Source organism: Ceratosolen solmsi, unplaced genomic scaffold, assembly GCF_000503995.2.
Source record: "Ceratosolen solmsi marchali unplaced genomic scaffold, CerSol_1.0 scaffold22, whole genome shotgun sequence".
Classification (NCBI taxonomy): domain Eukaryota; kingdom Metazoa; phylum Arthropoda; class Insecta; order Hymenoptera; family Agaonidae; genus Ceratosolen; species Ceratosolen solmsi.
Window position 1 is genome coordinate 8,446 of NW_011948466.1, and position 17,563 is coordinate 26,008.

General features: G+C 30.3%; 1 protein-coding gene across 2 annotated transcripts in view; it reads right to left on the reverse strand.

Annotated features, from left to right (window-relative positions):
* Window positions 1–3,042: 3,042 nt before the first annotated feature.
* Klp10A (kinesin-like protein 10A) overlaps window positions 3,043–17,563 on the reverse strand; it is a 63,386-nt gene continuing 48,865 nt past the window's right edge. For both annotated transcript variants that reach the window (XM_011505570.1, XM_011505569.1), the window contains exons 10-12: window positions 16,336–16,542; window positions 13,721–13,895; window positions 3,043–3,223 (exon numbers count right to left, since the gene is read on the reverse strand). In XM_011505570.1, coding sequence (XP_011503872.1) covers window positions 3,072–3,223; window positions 13,721–13,895; window positions 16,336–16,542 — 534 coding nt within the window. In that variant the 3' untranslated portion in view covers window positions 3,043–3,071. The remainder of the gene's footprint in view (window positions 3,224–13,720; window positions 13,896–16,335; window positions 16,543–17,563) is intronic.

The following is a 17,563-nucleotide window of genomic DNA, read 5'->3' on the forward strand; positions in this document are numbered from 1 at the left end:
ATAATACTGAGAGCCAGACGTGTAGGTACTGACTAGATGTTGAAAGTACAGTGCGTAGCGCGTCAAGGGCTACTCTTAAATATTCACATAGGAGCTTGCGACGCCGGTGAGCGCATCGGTGCCTGTTCCTATGGCAATCAGTACGGTGACGTCACTCGAATCTTGCGTTGAGTGTTCATCGGTATTTCTAGTCGGATTAGAGTCTAATATTCGAGTATTTATCGTAGGGAAATTTACCGACTTCGCTGAATTGTGTTTATACGTCTTCCACTTTTGTCTTTCACCTAATACTGCTTCAATTCGGAACAATAGACAAAAAATTTGGGATGGATCGGGCTATTAGGTCGCCAGTATTTGTTGTCTAAACCCTGAGCTAGTAACCTAAAAGGTTCGGCAGTTTATGCCACAAATCACTTGTTTTTACGTCATTTGTAGCCACAGCTGTCCTTCTACATGCACAAAGTGTTATGGAAAAATCTATCAAATTATATTCATTAGAAAACTTTCACCAGCTATTATAACAAAGAATTATCAAACGGACATAAAATTCTAAGAAAATCTCGCCAAGGTTACTGAAGGCTCGAAAAGGTTAGTACATATAGAACATACTCGTAAACAGCCACTTTATTGCTCTTTATACTACAGACGTAGTAATTGTTTTGAATGCAATGAAGACCCTTGCGACTTACCATCAAACTCGGCTAAGTTGTTTACCAGAATATATTTTGAGGCTTAAATTATTTGAAAACAATTGAGTGAAGCTCGGCACGTGCCAGGTTCGGCAATCTGCGCTGCACGTGTGCTTTCAATGCCATTAGCAAGCAGGAACTTTACATACTCGTAGGGATTGGTAAGCTAGTGATCAAAGTACATGCAGAGATCCACTAACCAGGAGATGCATCAACTTCCATATTAATCCCTGTGTTTTTTGTGGTCAACGTAATGTTATCACTTCACCTACAAGAGGGGCGGACGACCACGCACGTTTGTTTTGCTTTGTGGTAAATCACTCTACCCAGGATGAGATCAAGATACTGCATGACTATGAGTACACTATCCGCGAAACCTCATTATATCTAGCTGGCCGATGGCAATGATCAACACAACTTCATAATTAAACGATTTCAAGAGCATCTCGTGTAGTGATACCTCCTATACAAGAAGCCGTTCAAGAAATCGCATCTTCACATTATATTCAAGACGATTTTACAACACCCATATGTAAATAGTGTAATAAATTGAATAATAAAAGCATAATTAGACAACTCACGACTCTTGTACAGCCCTTCCACCTAACTCTTTTTCGGGCGTCTGCTAGGGCAGGCGGCAAATTAAGCTATTGAAGCATTGGCAGTTCGAGCCAAGATATAATTTCGAACATAGATCCACAAAAAATTTAGGAAAGATCGCGCGATTACTTCGCCAGTTTTGTCGCCGAAACGTTGAGCTATTTTTATTATTTATTTCTTAACATAAAATGTTCAGAAGTTTATGACTTAAATCACTCATACTTATGGTGATTTGTAGTCACTGCTGTCCCCTATATACACAAATTTTTGGAAAGATCGGGATAATGGTTTGCCAGTATGTGTCGCCGAAACCCTAAACTATTAACTTAATATGTTCGAAAGTGTATGACTAAAATCACTCGTGCTTAACGTCGTTTATGGCCACTATTCTCCCCTACATGCACAACAGTTTCTGGAAAGATCGGGTTATGAGGTCGCCAGTTTTTGTCGCCCGAATCCTGAGCTATTAACTTACAATGTTAGAAAGTTTATGACTCAAGTCACTTGTCATCAATGCCTTTTGTAGCCACTGATGTCTTGTACATGTACAAAAAATTTTGTAAAGATCGGGCTATTAGGTCGCCACTAGTTCTTGCCCAAACTCTAAGCTATTAACTTAACATATTCGAAAGTTCATGACTCAAATCACTCGTACTTATTGTGCTCACTGCTGTCCCCTATATGCACAATTATTTTTGGAAACATCAGGCAATTAGGTCACACCTATTTGTCGCGGAAACACTGAGTTGTTAACTTAAAATGTTCGGAACTTTATGACGCAAGTCACTCGTATTTAAGGTCATTTGTAGCTACCGCAGACCCCAACATGTACAAAAAATTTTGCGCAGATCGGGCGGTTATGTCGCCACTTTTTGCCGGCCATACCCTAAGTTATTAACTTAAAATGTTCGGAAGTTTATGACTCAAATCACTGTCTTTCGGTTATCCAAATGCTGAACAATTTTATAAAAATGTTTAGGACATAATTTCTCGATATCAGGGTAATCTCTAGCCACTATTTGCCTCTGTATCTACCTCTATTTACTGATCGATCCATTGTTGCCGAAATTATCCTTAAAAGATTGAGGAATTTTATAATGATCGCGGGAAGTTTACGATGAAAACTTATATTAATTAACAATTTTAAAGATACATCATTTTGAACCAGCGGTATTTTCAATCAGTTTTCCTCATTTGTTCAATTCATCACGTTGTACAAAAAAAAAATAAAGAATTGCTTAAAGTGCAAATATGGTGAAAAAAAATTTTCAAATATGAACCAAATAAGATAAGCGATAACCCATGTTTTTATTACATTATCTCAATTGAAACCACATAAAATATTTCCTGAACATGAAAAAATCTGATGAAACATATATTACACAAAATGAACAGAAGTTGATTATATTACGATATCGTCTTTCTACATTAATATTATAAACTTTTTAAACAATATTACTATATTTATAATCTTATTAACCAGTTTTAAATATCTGAAGAATCGTATAGCTATCGTGTACACAGTATGTATTGATGAAAAAACATGCATAAATAATATTTTTACAAAAAATTCTCATTACAACATATTCATATACAGAGAAAAGGAAGAAGGACGTAGATACATATATATATATATATATATATATATATATATATATTTATGTATATTAATAGAAATATATGTTTTAGTAAATATTTATTGAAAAAATTATTCTCACTTTATTTTATGTAAATAATTATTTATTATTAATATTTAATTTTGGAAATAAATCTAATTAATGTTTAATTATATCTTAAATTTTTTGTACGTGTCATTTTTTGACTAATTTGCTCTTCTTGTAAAAGCTGTTTACGAAACTGATTAACTTGATTTAATGCTTCATTTAACATATCACGTTGTTTTAACATAATTTCCTCCCATTTCTGTGCATAATCTGAAAAATATTAAGATTATATATTTCTTACAGCAATATACTTAATAATGATTACTGCATTTTTAAATAATTGAATTTATTATATGATATTGAAATAATATTTAAGGTATATTTTAAATAATAATATATTATCAACAATTTCTGAATAATTGATAAAAAATAGAGGTAAAACATATAAATTATGTATTACAAACAGTTTGATTTAATAAATTGCAAATATTTTCCTTATTTGATCTTTGTGTTCAATATACTTAATTATACGTACTGTGCACGATGAAATTTTATATGATTATAATTTTATTTGTGGATTTGAACAGTTAGTGTATGTTGGAAACTGTTTTATTTCCTGGCTCGAACTGCCAATGTTTCGATAGCTTTAATTTACCGTCCGCCCTAGCGAGTGTTTGGGAAGGAGTTAAGTGGAAGGGCTGTAGAGTACAGTGTGTGCTTCTTTGATAAATATGGTTTATTATTAAAGTTTATTTACAATTATATTATTGATGTGTTGAATTTATGCGATGGAAGGTATATCCTATGTTTAATCACGAAGATGCACCAAGCTGTTGCTTGAACCTATTCCTGTGGTTGATGGTATATCTATCCCAGATGGTCATTGTTGATGGTGATTGTCCGGGATCAGACTAAAATCCTCCCTTTGATGGTGGATGGAAGCTTACCGGCAAGTGGAAGGGGCAATGCAATAATTCAATACTGCCTTTAGAGTGTAGTGTCTTTCCCGTTATTGAACATAAATAATATAATAAATAGTTGGATAGCGAGCCTGATGTGAAGAGCGCGTGATCGGTACTAGCAAGGGCGAGAGCGTTAAGCGCAGCTCCTTAAATATCCTAGTACAAGCTTGCAGATCCGGTGACTACCGGATCACTCTTGCCATGTCGATTGTTAGAGTGACGTCACCAGAGTCGAGCCTTGGGGAGTTCGTCGGAATTATAATGTAATATTCGAATATTTTGCGTAGTGAGGTTTTCCGATTTCGCAGAATTGTGTTTATGACTCAGCACGCAAATGTTTCTAAGCACAAGTGTCTTTACCTCTCCCACTTTGTATACCGCTTAAATCTGCTGTAATCCGTAACAGTGATGTTGTTGATCTTGTAAGGATCAGCAACTGATTATGCACACTCCTTATTAGTGAGTGTGATTTGTGCTATTAATAATAGCGTCATGCTAATATTGAAAGGATTAGCAATTATATGTATAGACTTTGCTTACTCAATACTTAATAAATATAAATAAATTTGTTTACTGCAGTAGCCTTAATCCGACCCTGTAATGAGTAGTTCACCATTATGAATGCTCCTTGTTGGTAATAAATTGTTGCTGAGTTTGCAGGAATCAGCAATGATTATGCACGCACCTGATCGCTGAGTATGTCTGGGATGGTCGGGGATGCGTCTTTTTTCTGTCATGGCGAGAACCTTGATGATCGACTATTCTTCATGGGTGAATAGCATGACTCACTGCCTCAAAGTCTGAAAGTCTTCTAATGAGCCTCGTCGTGTGTTTATATTAAATAGCTACGCGGCAGCTTTATTAGCTGACAACAAAGGGACGTATCCGACGTTTTCCGATCAATACAATTTTCAAAGTAAATATTCTCTAAACTGATCCCACTTTATCAGTTTAAAAACTTAATTTATATTCTCATTAAAACATTAAAAAATATATTAAAAATTTGTTTAATGTAATAATTTTGGTAGCAAAATATTAAATAATAAATAATTCATTAATAATGATTTTAGTAGCAATTATTTAAACAAATTTATTGGTTTTTGTTTTGCATATCTAACTCTTCTCCAATTTTACTGTGGATATCTTTAGATAAATTAATCTTTTATCCATATCAATTATATTTTTTATCGATCTTATATTTAAAAATAATTTTCATAGTTTTTGTTTTATATTGCTTATTTTTCAACTACGTATCATTAATGCTCTTTATTTTTTCCTGCTTAGTGATTGCAAAATTAATTAACGAAATAATGTTTTTATTTTAAATAAATGTTCATAATTTGTAAAAAATAACGGTGATGATAACCACCTAAACTGTCTTCTTAAATTTATTGTAAATATTTCATTACTGAACATTTACATCATTTTATTTAATAATTCTATAAAAATTTTAAATTGTTTATTCTAGTATCTTTTAATTTTATAACCTTATATATATATAAGTTTATAAAATTATATATATATACATAGTAATTTATTGCACAACCATAAACTATAAACAAATAATTTAGTAAGAGTTACACGATATTAAATAATGATTTATTTAAGACCCATACAGTTGAAACAAAAAATATTAAAGATGAATGTTAAATGAAATTATAAGATACTTTGATGATTTGTTATTTATAATAAACTAAATATATCATAATAATATATTTTTATTTATTAAAGTTTGGATATATGTATTTAATTTAAAAATGAAAGCGTTAATTAAAATCAAGAATTCATAAATCATTCAATATTTTTAAAAAATATGTGTATATTTATTCTTTTATGATTTTTATAATTAATTTTTTTTATTATTTTTTTTATTATATTATATATATATATATATATCTCGATTTGAAATATTATAATTGTGTGTATTTATGATTATATTAAGTTAATAAAATTATAATTCTATCAGAGGAAATACCTTATTGATGATTAATTGGTATTACTATTATCTTATATTTTATATAATATAATATATGGTATTAAGAATATTAACCATCTAGTTACATATCATTGTTAAAATTATATGTGATATTTAAATAAAAAAATTTATGGGATACTGCAGAAATTTTTAACCAAATATGTAATAGAGTAAAATCCATAACTACATAATATTTTTGGCTCTCTATTATTCAAGTACAATAATAGTATGTTCTGCAACATTAATTTTAATTTACAAATAATTGATCATAATTAGCATAATTATTTTATATAAATATCGTAATTGTAAATAAAACAATCATACATACACTATTTTTCAATTATTCATTTAAGTCATTAGAGTTTGATTAAATTTTATAACATTTAAGTTTTCTGGAAATTTTTAAATCAGATGATATATCCAAATACCTATTTTGAATAATTACATTTTTTATTGTTCTTTAATAAGAAATCTTTACACAAAAAAAATTATATTATTATTAACTAAAGTTTCATTATCAAACCAATTATGAGTATTATTTATATAAAATTATTAAAATATTTTGTAAAGAATCAAAAGAATTATAAAAAATGGAAACAAGCAAATTAAGTACAAAAAATAATAATAAAAAAATAAAACGTAAAAAAATATTAAATATAAAACTAATATAAAGGAATAATTTGAAAAACGTAAAAATTGATAAGAGGAGTTTCAGATATTAGATTCATTAAAAATAATAGAATAGATATTGTAATAATAGAATTTATATTTAAATATTTAATCTTAGTTTCAATCTAAATTAGTCTTAACAGCCTTGATATCGTTTTATAAAATAATTATAGAAATGATAAATGAATCCTCTGATATTTATAATAATATAAAAGAGAAAATTTTTTTAATAAACTATACTGTTTAATTATAAAAAATATAGATATTTTTTTTTTATAATATAATTTAAGGAATATTTTACATGATATTATGTCACTGATACTATAATAATTATACTTGTTTGCATTTGCTATAGTAGAAATAAACTATAGTAGAAAAGTGACATATGATTATATGAAGTACAAAGATCTATTAAAATATATTAACTTCGTAATGCAATACTAATCTAATTCGGGAAAATTTCTACCATAATCCTTTAAATAATCTCGAAAAATTGACAGTTAATTGAAAGTTTTTTTTTATGGGTAAAATACATGATTCATGCTCAATGATACATATTTTGCTTGTAAATATTTTGTCATTACACTGTAAAGGTATTATGAATTAATTTTGATAAAAGTTAATAAGAATTTATAGTGGATGACAGAATTTATTTATTTTAAACAATCATTTTGTATTGGTCTAAACAAATATCTGCATGTGAATCTTTTATCGTTAATAAACCAGGGAGATCAAACATAGTTTAATAATGAAATGTGGCACAATCTGACGTGTACCAGGATTCTTATTAATAAATGTCTAAAACATGAAATTTTAATTTAGTACCTTTTTTGAAAAATAACTGGCAGTAGTGTAGTTCTGAAAATAATAAAAACTACCTTGCTATTTATACACGTTGTACTATATTTTCAGTATAATAAAAATTTCATGACGATAATTGATTTTAAGTCATTAATTTAATTCATTTTTTAAAAGAGAACTTCTAAATTTATTTCCTCTGTTCAGCATTCGTAGTGTTATGAATATAGTATGTTAGCGAAATTTCCAAGCATTTTATAAAAAATTTAACAGGAAAAGATATATTTTAAAGTATAATGGTGTTGGTTTATATGAAATGATGTTAATTTTAAAGAAAATACCAACGAACTGGAGTCAGATCAATATCTTTCTACTACATAATTCAAGTTAGATTCAATGTTCAGATCAGCGAAAGTATTAATTCTTGTTTTCTATTTATTCATATTATATTATATGACTTGCAAAATAATGTAGTATCTGAAATTGCTTATAATACCTAATATTCTTCTTAACTTATGTAAGGACGTACGTTTTAACATAAATGTACAGTTATAAAATTATGAAGCAATATAATTAATTATAATTGCAATTATTTAGAAGGAAAAACTAAATTTCTAATGTATTTATGAGCTTTTTGAATATTGCAAAAATTATCTTCGATATGAATTTTATTTATTTCATTAAAAAATTCAATAATTTATTGATCATATGTTTATTTATTTTTCAGCATGCTACTAAACCATCTATACCTGTGAAATGTGAGTTTTTAAAATATTATAAAATATAAATGTATAAACAAATTAGATAATATTTTAATTAAATCTAACGGAGCAAAAAGAACATTTTTAAATATAAAATATTACTAATAAATATTTTTAAAAAAATATCAATAAATTGTTACTTTTCGTTTTGTGATCGAGTTCGATAATTATTCGAGTAACAGTTGAAAGTAGTCGAATATTACACTTTCATCTGTTCATGTGCGAGCCCGAATGATAATTTTTTTAGTCTATACCATCTTTATTGAAATATTAGTATCATTTCCGTAATTCTTTCTTCCCTTTACTTCTGTACTCATCTTATTAAGTTTTGGATTAGATAAAATTTGCTGTACTATTCATAAACATACGCCGATATTATATATTTTGTAGACTTAAAAAGTATCTTCATATTTTAATATAGTTCAATCAATCTTATATGATAAAATTTATTAATTTTGTATTTCAATTAATAAATAAAATAAAATAAAAGGAGATATTTGAGTATCACAAAAGAATTAAAAATATACAAAACGATTTATTTTAATCGAGATGTTAATATACATGAGTTTTGTTCCTTTAATCACGATTAGGATAGCGATTGCTAGCATTTTTACAAACATTCTTTCAATCATATTAATTTTTTTTATTTTGGTCACAATCAAATTACAATACATTGAATATAAATAAATTAGTATAAAATTATTCAATGATATTGTATTCGTTATATACAACGTATCATAGTGTTCGGAATTGAACCATTTATTCGAAGCCTTCGGTTCTCGGAAAGTTTAGAAGCCGTCTAGCCCTCGAATGTTTACATTTACTTTCTTAGAATTCTCGAACTTCCGACATGGCTGCTTAGCCTTCGCATAGCAAAGTCTAAACTTTGTTTCGAGTTAGTGTTAGTTAGAGCTAGTGTTATTCTAATAGAATATAATTCACTTTCTCCTACGAGAAGTGAATATAGAACAATAATTGTGTAATAATTGTCAATAAACAAAATAAACGATGTCCTAATCGAAGTTATATACTGTACATATTTAAGCCCTTCCACGTGTGTCCTTTCCTAAGCATCGCTGAAGCGAGCGACAAATAACTGAACTATTGAGCTTTTGGCAGTTTAAGCCAGAATAAAAAAGAACTTTCGAACATTTGGTCCTTCGAGCCGGATACAGTAGACAGTAGTGCATCTCACCAGTACCCTGCACACGTGTAACTTCAAAAATTCAGCAATACCTTGCATCAGTGCATTCTAGACAGCACGTGGTTCTACATTAAGGAGTAATCGGAGACTTACGAACCCCCTCTTCTCCTCATAGATTACCACGAATTAGCACTTATTCAAATTGGAAACCAGAAAGCTTCGACCTCCTACCTCACTGTAATACTCGATAATAAATACGGTAGCCAAGGAAGCTACAATGGATACAAAGAGTGTTAATAGTCTTAAAACCATCACACCAGCAAGGATGGATCTCTTCGAAGTGCGACATCTTCGCAACTGCCCATGAGCTCATTATAAAAGTAAAAACACAATTAAATCATATCACAATCTTGCAGAACCTTGCAGACAGATTTACCTCACTGTAACATGATGTCACATGATGGAAGAACTCTCTGATTCATACTCATACGCAGTTGATGTCTACAAGGTCTTCATCAAGGAACGCGCATACCTGGAAATGGTCAGCTGCTCAGTGCGATCACGAATATCTTAAAAACAACACCTTTGTAAAGGAGTCCTCACAATACTCCAATACCCGAGCAATCATCATCAACCTTCGCCAAAAATACAAAACCGAACATGACATAGGAGATGACGCGCCACTTGCGATATCTTTCAATCATAAAGCCGCATTCATAACCTCAACCACACACGTACTCGTTCAAAAGGCGCTAGTGTCGACGAACGAAACTTCGCGCCATTCACCATTCATATTCAACAATCGAGCTGCATAGATTATTGCACAGTTGTCTCCTCAACACATCACTTCAATCAAGAATTTAGTTCTACAAGTAATAATAGTAATACTAGTCAACCTTGTCATTAATAAATAACAGAATAAAAAGCATATACTTCAGCCATATCTTTATTGTATTATTATAATATCCCTTCCACTTGTGACCTGTCATCGCTATCACATAACACCCGTGGCCTCTGAGTTGTCAACGGCATCAAATTGTATCCGTCGAACCGGCCGTGATAAAACAAGTCGGAACGACGAGGTGCATTTTGTACACACTACAACTTCCAAGTAAGTCTTATCTCTAGTGTTAGATTCTTCACTTCACGGCCTAATTTACGGACCGCAACCAGTCTGAGTCCAAAAGCTTCCCGCGCATTCTCACTTTGCAAGACCAGCAATTCGCGTCATTCAATGGTGCGCAGTCCTCTAAGCTCTATCTCAGGTACGTGTTCACTCACACGAGGTGTAAATTGTTTTATAACATATCTCTTTTCACAGTTCATATTAAATCACTATTTGACACGTTTCGTCCGGAGGATCAAGAACTTCACAACCTTCTGGTTCTCCAATATAAGTATACTGCAACGACACAGTTATTATTTAGAACAATAAATGTTCATTTATAATCTTCTCGAGAATAATAATCTCTTAATTGGAAAGTAAATGGAATAAACAGCAATAAGAAATATATGTGTTAATTATTAAATCAGTGCATTAACCCCTGTACTTGCCCTACGCGTTCTCCCACACATCTAGCGGTTTTTCTTAGTTAATTCTAAACATTTTGGTCCTTCGAGTCGGATTAGTGGAGGTTAGTGTATTCATTTAGTATTAATACAATAGGAGAAACGGCTCACTAAACATGCTTCAACCAGCCGGGTTAGTGTATTATAACAGTATTCATACACAAGAAAAAGTGCTTGAACAAGAATAGTTCAGATAATTCCATAACTATTTATTATCCAAGGGCTACAAGGTAACAACAAGAAGCACTTGATCTACAAAACACTGTAAGTACCAATTTATAAATTTCCCTAACCATTGATAAAAAAGCAAGAAAATGTCGAATCCAGGGAAAACAGTGAAGAGATATCTGCTTCAACAAGAACCACTCGCAGTATTTTTCTTTCTCGTACCAGAGAAAGACTATCAAACGAACATGTTCTCAATGAAGTAGGACAAGTCAATAGGATTACAAAAATTAAAGCAAAAGGGTGTGACAGTCACCAGCTAGCTGTCGACCTACACATGCAAAGATTCCTGATTACCTGCTGCATATTCATAATTATATCGCATTTCTTATATTATTAGAAAATAGAGGTGATTATTGAAAATAATCATGTAAATATCATATAATAAATATATAATTTTATTAAAGACATTACCGAAGACAGTGAAATATTAGAAAATTATTTAAGTTATAAATAATATTAGTTACATAAATTAAGTAAAACTTAAAATTATATTAATCATGTATATATTGTAATGACGAAATTGCCATTTAGCAATGTTCTTTTTAACATCCACGCTGAATATTAACAATTTAAAGTTTAACTTGAAGGTTCCAAGTTTTAAACTACCATTAACGATTCGGCGAATTTGGATGACTTATAGATTAATCACGTTCGCTAGTCCCCCTAGCTCTCAAGTTTCTGTAAATAGTTGGGTACGAGAATTTTCGAGTATTTGTTGTTTTTATTTAAAATGCCCTATAATGTTTATATAGCCTTGACATAGTAACGTTGATGTGCATACTCCAAATTTCTTAAGCCATGTTTTTTCTTGGGATTCTTGAAACTTCTAATTTTCTTTTTGCGCCTCATGTAAGATTCCTGTATAGCAACATCGATGCTTTGTTGCCAGCTAAGTAAGCTGCCGCGCGGATGTTTAAGGGAAGCACACTACGCCTAGAGGGTCATTGTAAATTATTCAGACAAACAGCTACTCAGTCGTCAGCCAGTCACTCAAGAATCTATCGGCCAAGTCGAGTCAAGGAAGCGGTCGCAAGCCTTTCCAATACTAGTGCAGCCATTGCACACACTATCAGCAGCAATACTCAATGGAAGGATCTTCTCATTTTTCCACACTACAAGATAGCTTAGTTCAAGTTACCATCATGTGACAATACACGAAGAAATATGAAGAGACGACCTCCCACTCTCAGTGTAGTATTTCACCACCAAGCGTACTGCTTGAAGAGGATCCAGAGACTTACGACCTCATACCTCTACATGCAGTGCATGCCGACACTAAGTAACAACAACCAAGAAACGGCAAGATCTCACCGATTCTTATCCTCAACGTAGAATCATCATTACATGTGGTTGTAAAATAAACGGAACACCAAGCACGAAAGGGAAGACGTGTCGAAAATTGATTTCAAGCGCTACCCCCTCCACTTGCCCACACTTTTTCTCCCACCGTTCCAATTAGTGGTCTATGTCTAATTTTAAATATAATTCTTCCTTTTATAACGCACCACCTATACAATACTTGCTTATGGTCTCAGTTAGATGTTTGGAATCTTTGTATCTTTTACAACTGCAGATTGGGTTAATAAAACTACATTTTAATTTAACTCTCGTGATATCTATGACATATGCTATAACTTCTATGGTAATACAAATTATAATTTAATTCAACTCTTTTGATATGAATATTTACTACAGATAATATGGCATAATAATCTGAAGTATACTCTATCAATCGCATTTAACTTTTTCCAAAGACACTGTTAAACATTAGTTTCCATTTTTTATCCACTCTCTCTTGATTTATTTTGATTACATTTATACTTTACGGTGAGACCTAATGAATCTATGGATAGTAACTTAATAAAACATGGTAATAATTACGATATTATATAACATTGTTCATGAAATAAATTGTTTGTACTAGATTTTATATAGCCAATTCAATTTTTCAATTAATACAAAAAAAATTAATTTTCAGAAAAACTGTTAATTAAAAATAAATAATATAAATATATTATTTTAAAGACATAGAACATTGAGAAGTAAAGGCAACTATATATAACAATAATATATTATACAAAAGCTATGAGACAATTACTTTCAATGTGACAAACATTTACTTATAAAAGTTTGTATCTGCAATACTAAATTTAGGAAAGTAGAACCTTTTTTTTCGTATCGAAAATATATTGAATACAAATTTAAAATTAGTATTTAAATTGATTTAATTATAACTAAATTATAATTAAACACACAAGACTATTTCATAATTTTGCATGAATACGGATACAATTAGATTTACACAGCATGTTCGAATTACAGTAAAATTTCATTTTCGCAACTATAGAAAATCAAGCAATATGTATCAATTATGCTTTATACAACAATTTCTCGTTTACATATATAATTGTAAATAAAATTTTTTCTAATTAAAATAAATTTTACTTATTAAATAGTAAAACAGACGAAAAGTATTAAGAAAATACAAGAATTTAATTGTTAAGATAATAGGCTTTATTACGAATAAAAGTTTTAAAAAAATGTTCAGTTTTATAATTATTAATTAATCAAACCGATTTCAATTAGATATTTATTAATTATTATAAAATTTTATAATCAATTTATATACAATAATACACAATGAAAAAGTTAAAATAATACCTTCTTGGTCATAATCCACTTCATGTGTTATACTAAATATACTATGGGCATTATTTAAAAATTTTGATGTATTATCTACTACCAATTTATGTGTATCTAAAACTTCTTCTTCCAGTATTTGCAAAGCAGATACAGCTTCATGAAAGGTAAACAAATCTTGGGATAATTCTCCTTCCTAAAAAATTTTAATTCAATTTTATTATTTCCAAATGAATGCAGAAAGAATAATGATATATTAATTGTACATAATCTCAAATTTTATGTGAATAATAGTGTATACTAGTAATTATACTATTATTAAATAAAGTATATATACTATTAGACTATCTTGTGTATAAATAGTATAAGTTTTTCCCCAAATCTAGTAATTTACATGATAAATTACTAACCTCCATTCAAAAGTATTTATATGCATAAATATAATATAAAAATGTAAATTAAAATTATCTTTTAATATATATTGTTCGGAATTGGAGCATTTTTTCGAGGCCTTTGGTTCTCGGAAATTCACCAAGCCTTCTAGCCCTCGAATGTTTGTAAACATTTGACAATCAGAATTCATTGAATATTCTGAAAAAATTAAAATAAAAAAAAATCACAATTTTTTGACGAACTCCAAACTTAGATTCTCGAACGTTCTGCAAGGCTACTTAGCTTTCATATGGCAACATCGATTGAATTGTCGAATCACCAAAGACTTCGCTTTCGCCGAATTCTCGACTAGCTCAAAGCTTAGATTCTCGAACATTCTGAAAGCCTGTTGTTCTCCGCATAGCAGCACCTAAGCATTGTTGCTAGCTAGTTTAGCTGCTGCGCTGATACTTAAGGAAACGCACATCAAGACTCGTTATAATTATCACTCAGCAGTCACTCAGTACATAGTGTCAGTTATTCCTTTGAGGCAGTTACTCGTCCTGGCCAGTCATCCACACCCTAGCCACACCATTAAACGAAATTTACAGAAAGTCACGCAACACACGCTCTCTCAGTGCAGCCATTGCAAGAAACGCTCGTTCAATTCTCCAGTGCGCACGGTTAACCAGTCAAGGGCTGATTGTCATTTTAGGAAGTAGTCGACTTCACAGAGCATGGTATCTTACCCTTCTACACTCGAACGTATATCATCTGTCTTCATTGAGAATAACTTGCTCACAGACATTCCCATAATCTTCATATAAGTATGGTCGACTCTCCCTGCTAATCCTTACGATGTTAACACAGGCAGTAAATAGTCCCATACTCCCTTTACTACTACAACTACAACTACAACTACTCACTCATTAGGCATATGTACGAATTCGCTACGTTCGGTAAAGTAAATGGAATATTTACTTTCCATACTTCAAGCAGTATGTACTCCCCCCTTCCCGCTGTCGACAAGTTGTCATGCTGTCACCAGATGCGTCGGCGGCAACGAGAGCTCTTCTTGCCATGAAGACCAAGAGATGACTAGGCCCTTAATTAATTATAAAGCCATAAGAGGCACTGCCCTCGCTCTGTAAGGGAGGAGTCTCTGATTGGACGAAAAATAAGGGAAGGAGTTCAAGTGAAGTTCATTGTCACCAAATGTATTTATGGGGCGCATTTTTCAAGATTCAAACACTCTCGATACAATACTTATTCGAATACGTGTCAAGTGGAAGTCTATTAACACAGTTCAAGGCAAGTCGTTACACGTCCTACAAGAACGACGACATATCCCTGTATGTTCATTAACGCAGTTCAAGAAACCATCGTTACAAGTTCAAAAGTGCAGAATAATTCCAAGCTCATCGTCGAGGTCGCATCAACTGATGCGAGACTTACCGGCCTTACCCTCACCTAGTTCAAAGTCTGACGCTTATGAATCCACAGCGTGCCATTCAACGCTCGCAGAAAACACAAGTAGCAATATTCTTCATGAGGTAAAAGCCCTTCAAACTCTTACTTCCATCTAAATTTATTGCAGTACGCCAATATCAGGACAAGGTACGCTTGCTACGCTACGAGTATATCTCTCAAGTAACAACAGTAACATGTGTGGCCGTAAATCACAACTATAACCTCAATTACACACTCATCCAAACAGCGCGAGTGTCGACGAATCAAACCTCGCGCCATTCTGCGCTCATATTAAAATCATCACGCTGCATAGATAAGCGTATACGTTTGCCACCGCAATCACATTAATCCATCCCGAGTTATTTCAATAATAAATAATAGTTATACTAGTCAACCTTGTCATCAAATAAATAACAGAATAAACAGCATATACATCAACCATATTTATATTGTATTATTATAAATCCCTTCCACTTGTGACCTTACATCGCTACCACACAACACCCGTGGTCTCTGTGTTGTCAACGGCATCAATTTGTATCCTTCGAATCGGTCTTGGTAAAACAAGCCGGAACGGGGAATAGATTTTGTACAGATTAATATAAACAAAAATAAGTCCGGATACATTTGATTCATATTGAGGTCAAAAATTCATGATCGAGTAAAACAGGATTAATAGGCAATACAAAACAGATTGAATTTCAGTTTACCACAATTTTGATTTTTAATTAAAATTTTTAAATAAAATTGTACTATTATATTTATAGTAATTAAATAGTTTTCACATAACTTACATTTAAAGATATTAACTGAGCTAAATCGCTGTCAGACAACACACTATTATTGGGAATTTGATCATATTGAATACTTTTTTCATTATCGAGTGATGAAGATTTTATTTCTGTAGGATCAGTGACAGCAAGTTCCTTTACTCTATCAGCATATCGAAGTGTATTTAATGAATGTTCGCAGGAAGTCATTCCAGGACTTATCATTGCAATCTATATTAAAACACAATAATTAAATATATATATATATATATATATATACACATGCACACGAAATACATTATACTTTAAACATACGTGTATATACAACAAACATATATATGTGTATCCTTAATTATATTTAGTTTAATTAATATTTAATTTAATAATATAATAATAATATAATATAAATTTAAGTTTAATTAATAATATTTAGCTTAATTAGCTTTAGTTCGCTATTGAAATTTAAATATACTATATATTTATATATATGTATGTATGTGTGTAAACAGTATTATTAAAATTATTTTATAATTATTTAATATTTACTTAATTAAAAAATAAATGAATTGAATATATATTTTTATAAATTTAAAAAAATTATCATAGGTTCCTGGGAGTAAAAATATATATATAAATAAAAAATATTTTTTTTTAGCAATGGAATCAATGATCTTACAAAATTATTTAGCAATATAAACATACGACTAATTTTTCAAAGAAATCTGAAATAACTTTATTATTTAATAAGATAAATTTCGATTTGAGGTTAAGATCAATAATTAAAAATGCTAGAAGGCTACAACGTACATTAAAAAAAAAAAAAAAAAAATTTAGGATTTTGAATGAAGAAAATAATGAAATCTTTCCCGTTTATTTCTAATTTAATTATCAATGGCTTAATGAACAATTCATTTTTAATTTGATCTCTATTAATATTAAAAATATTGGTAATGATATCATTGTAATGGATATATCGATATTACATTTCTACTTCGATAGTATGATATTAAAGTAGTTAAAAATATACTAATTTAATTGCAAATAAATGCATGAAATCAATGTATAATTTAATTATAAAATAAAATAAATAATATTAAAAACTTAAAATACAATACAAAAATTTACTAAGGTTATGTTTAGTATACCTCAAATTTGAGATAATATACCTAAATACGTCTATTCGAAGTTAAAGTAACAAAAAGATATTAAGAACAAAGTGGTGGATTAAAATAGTTAATTAAACAATCAGAAT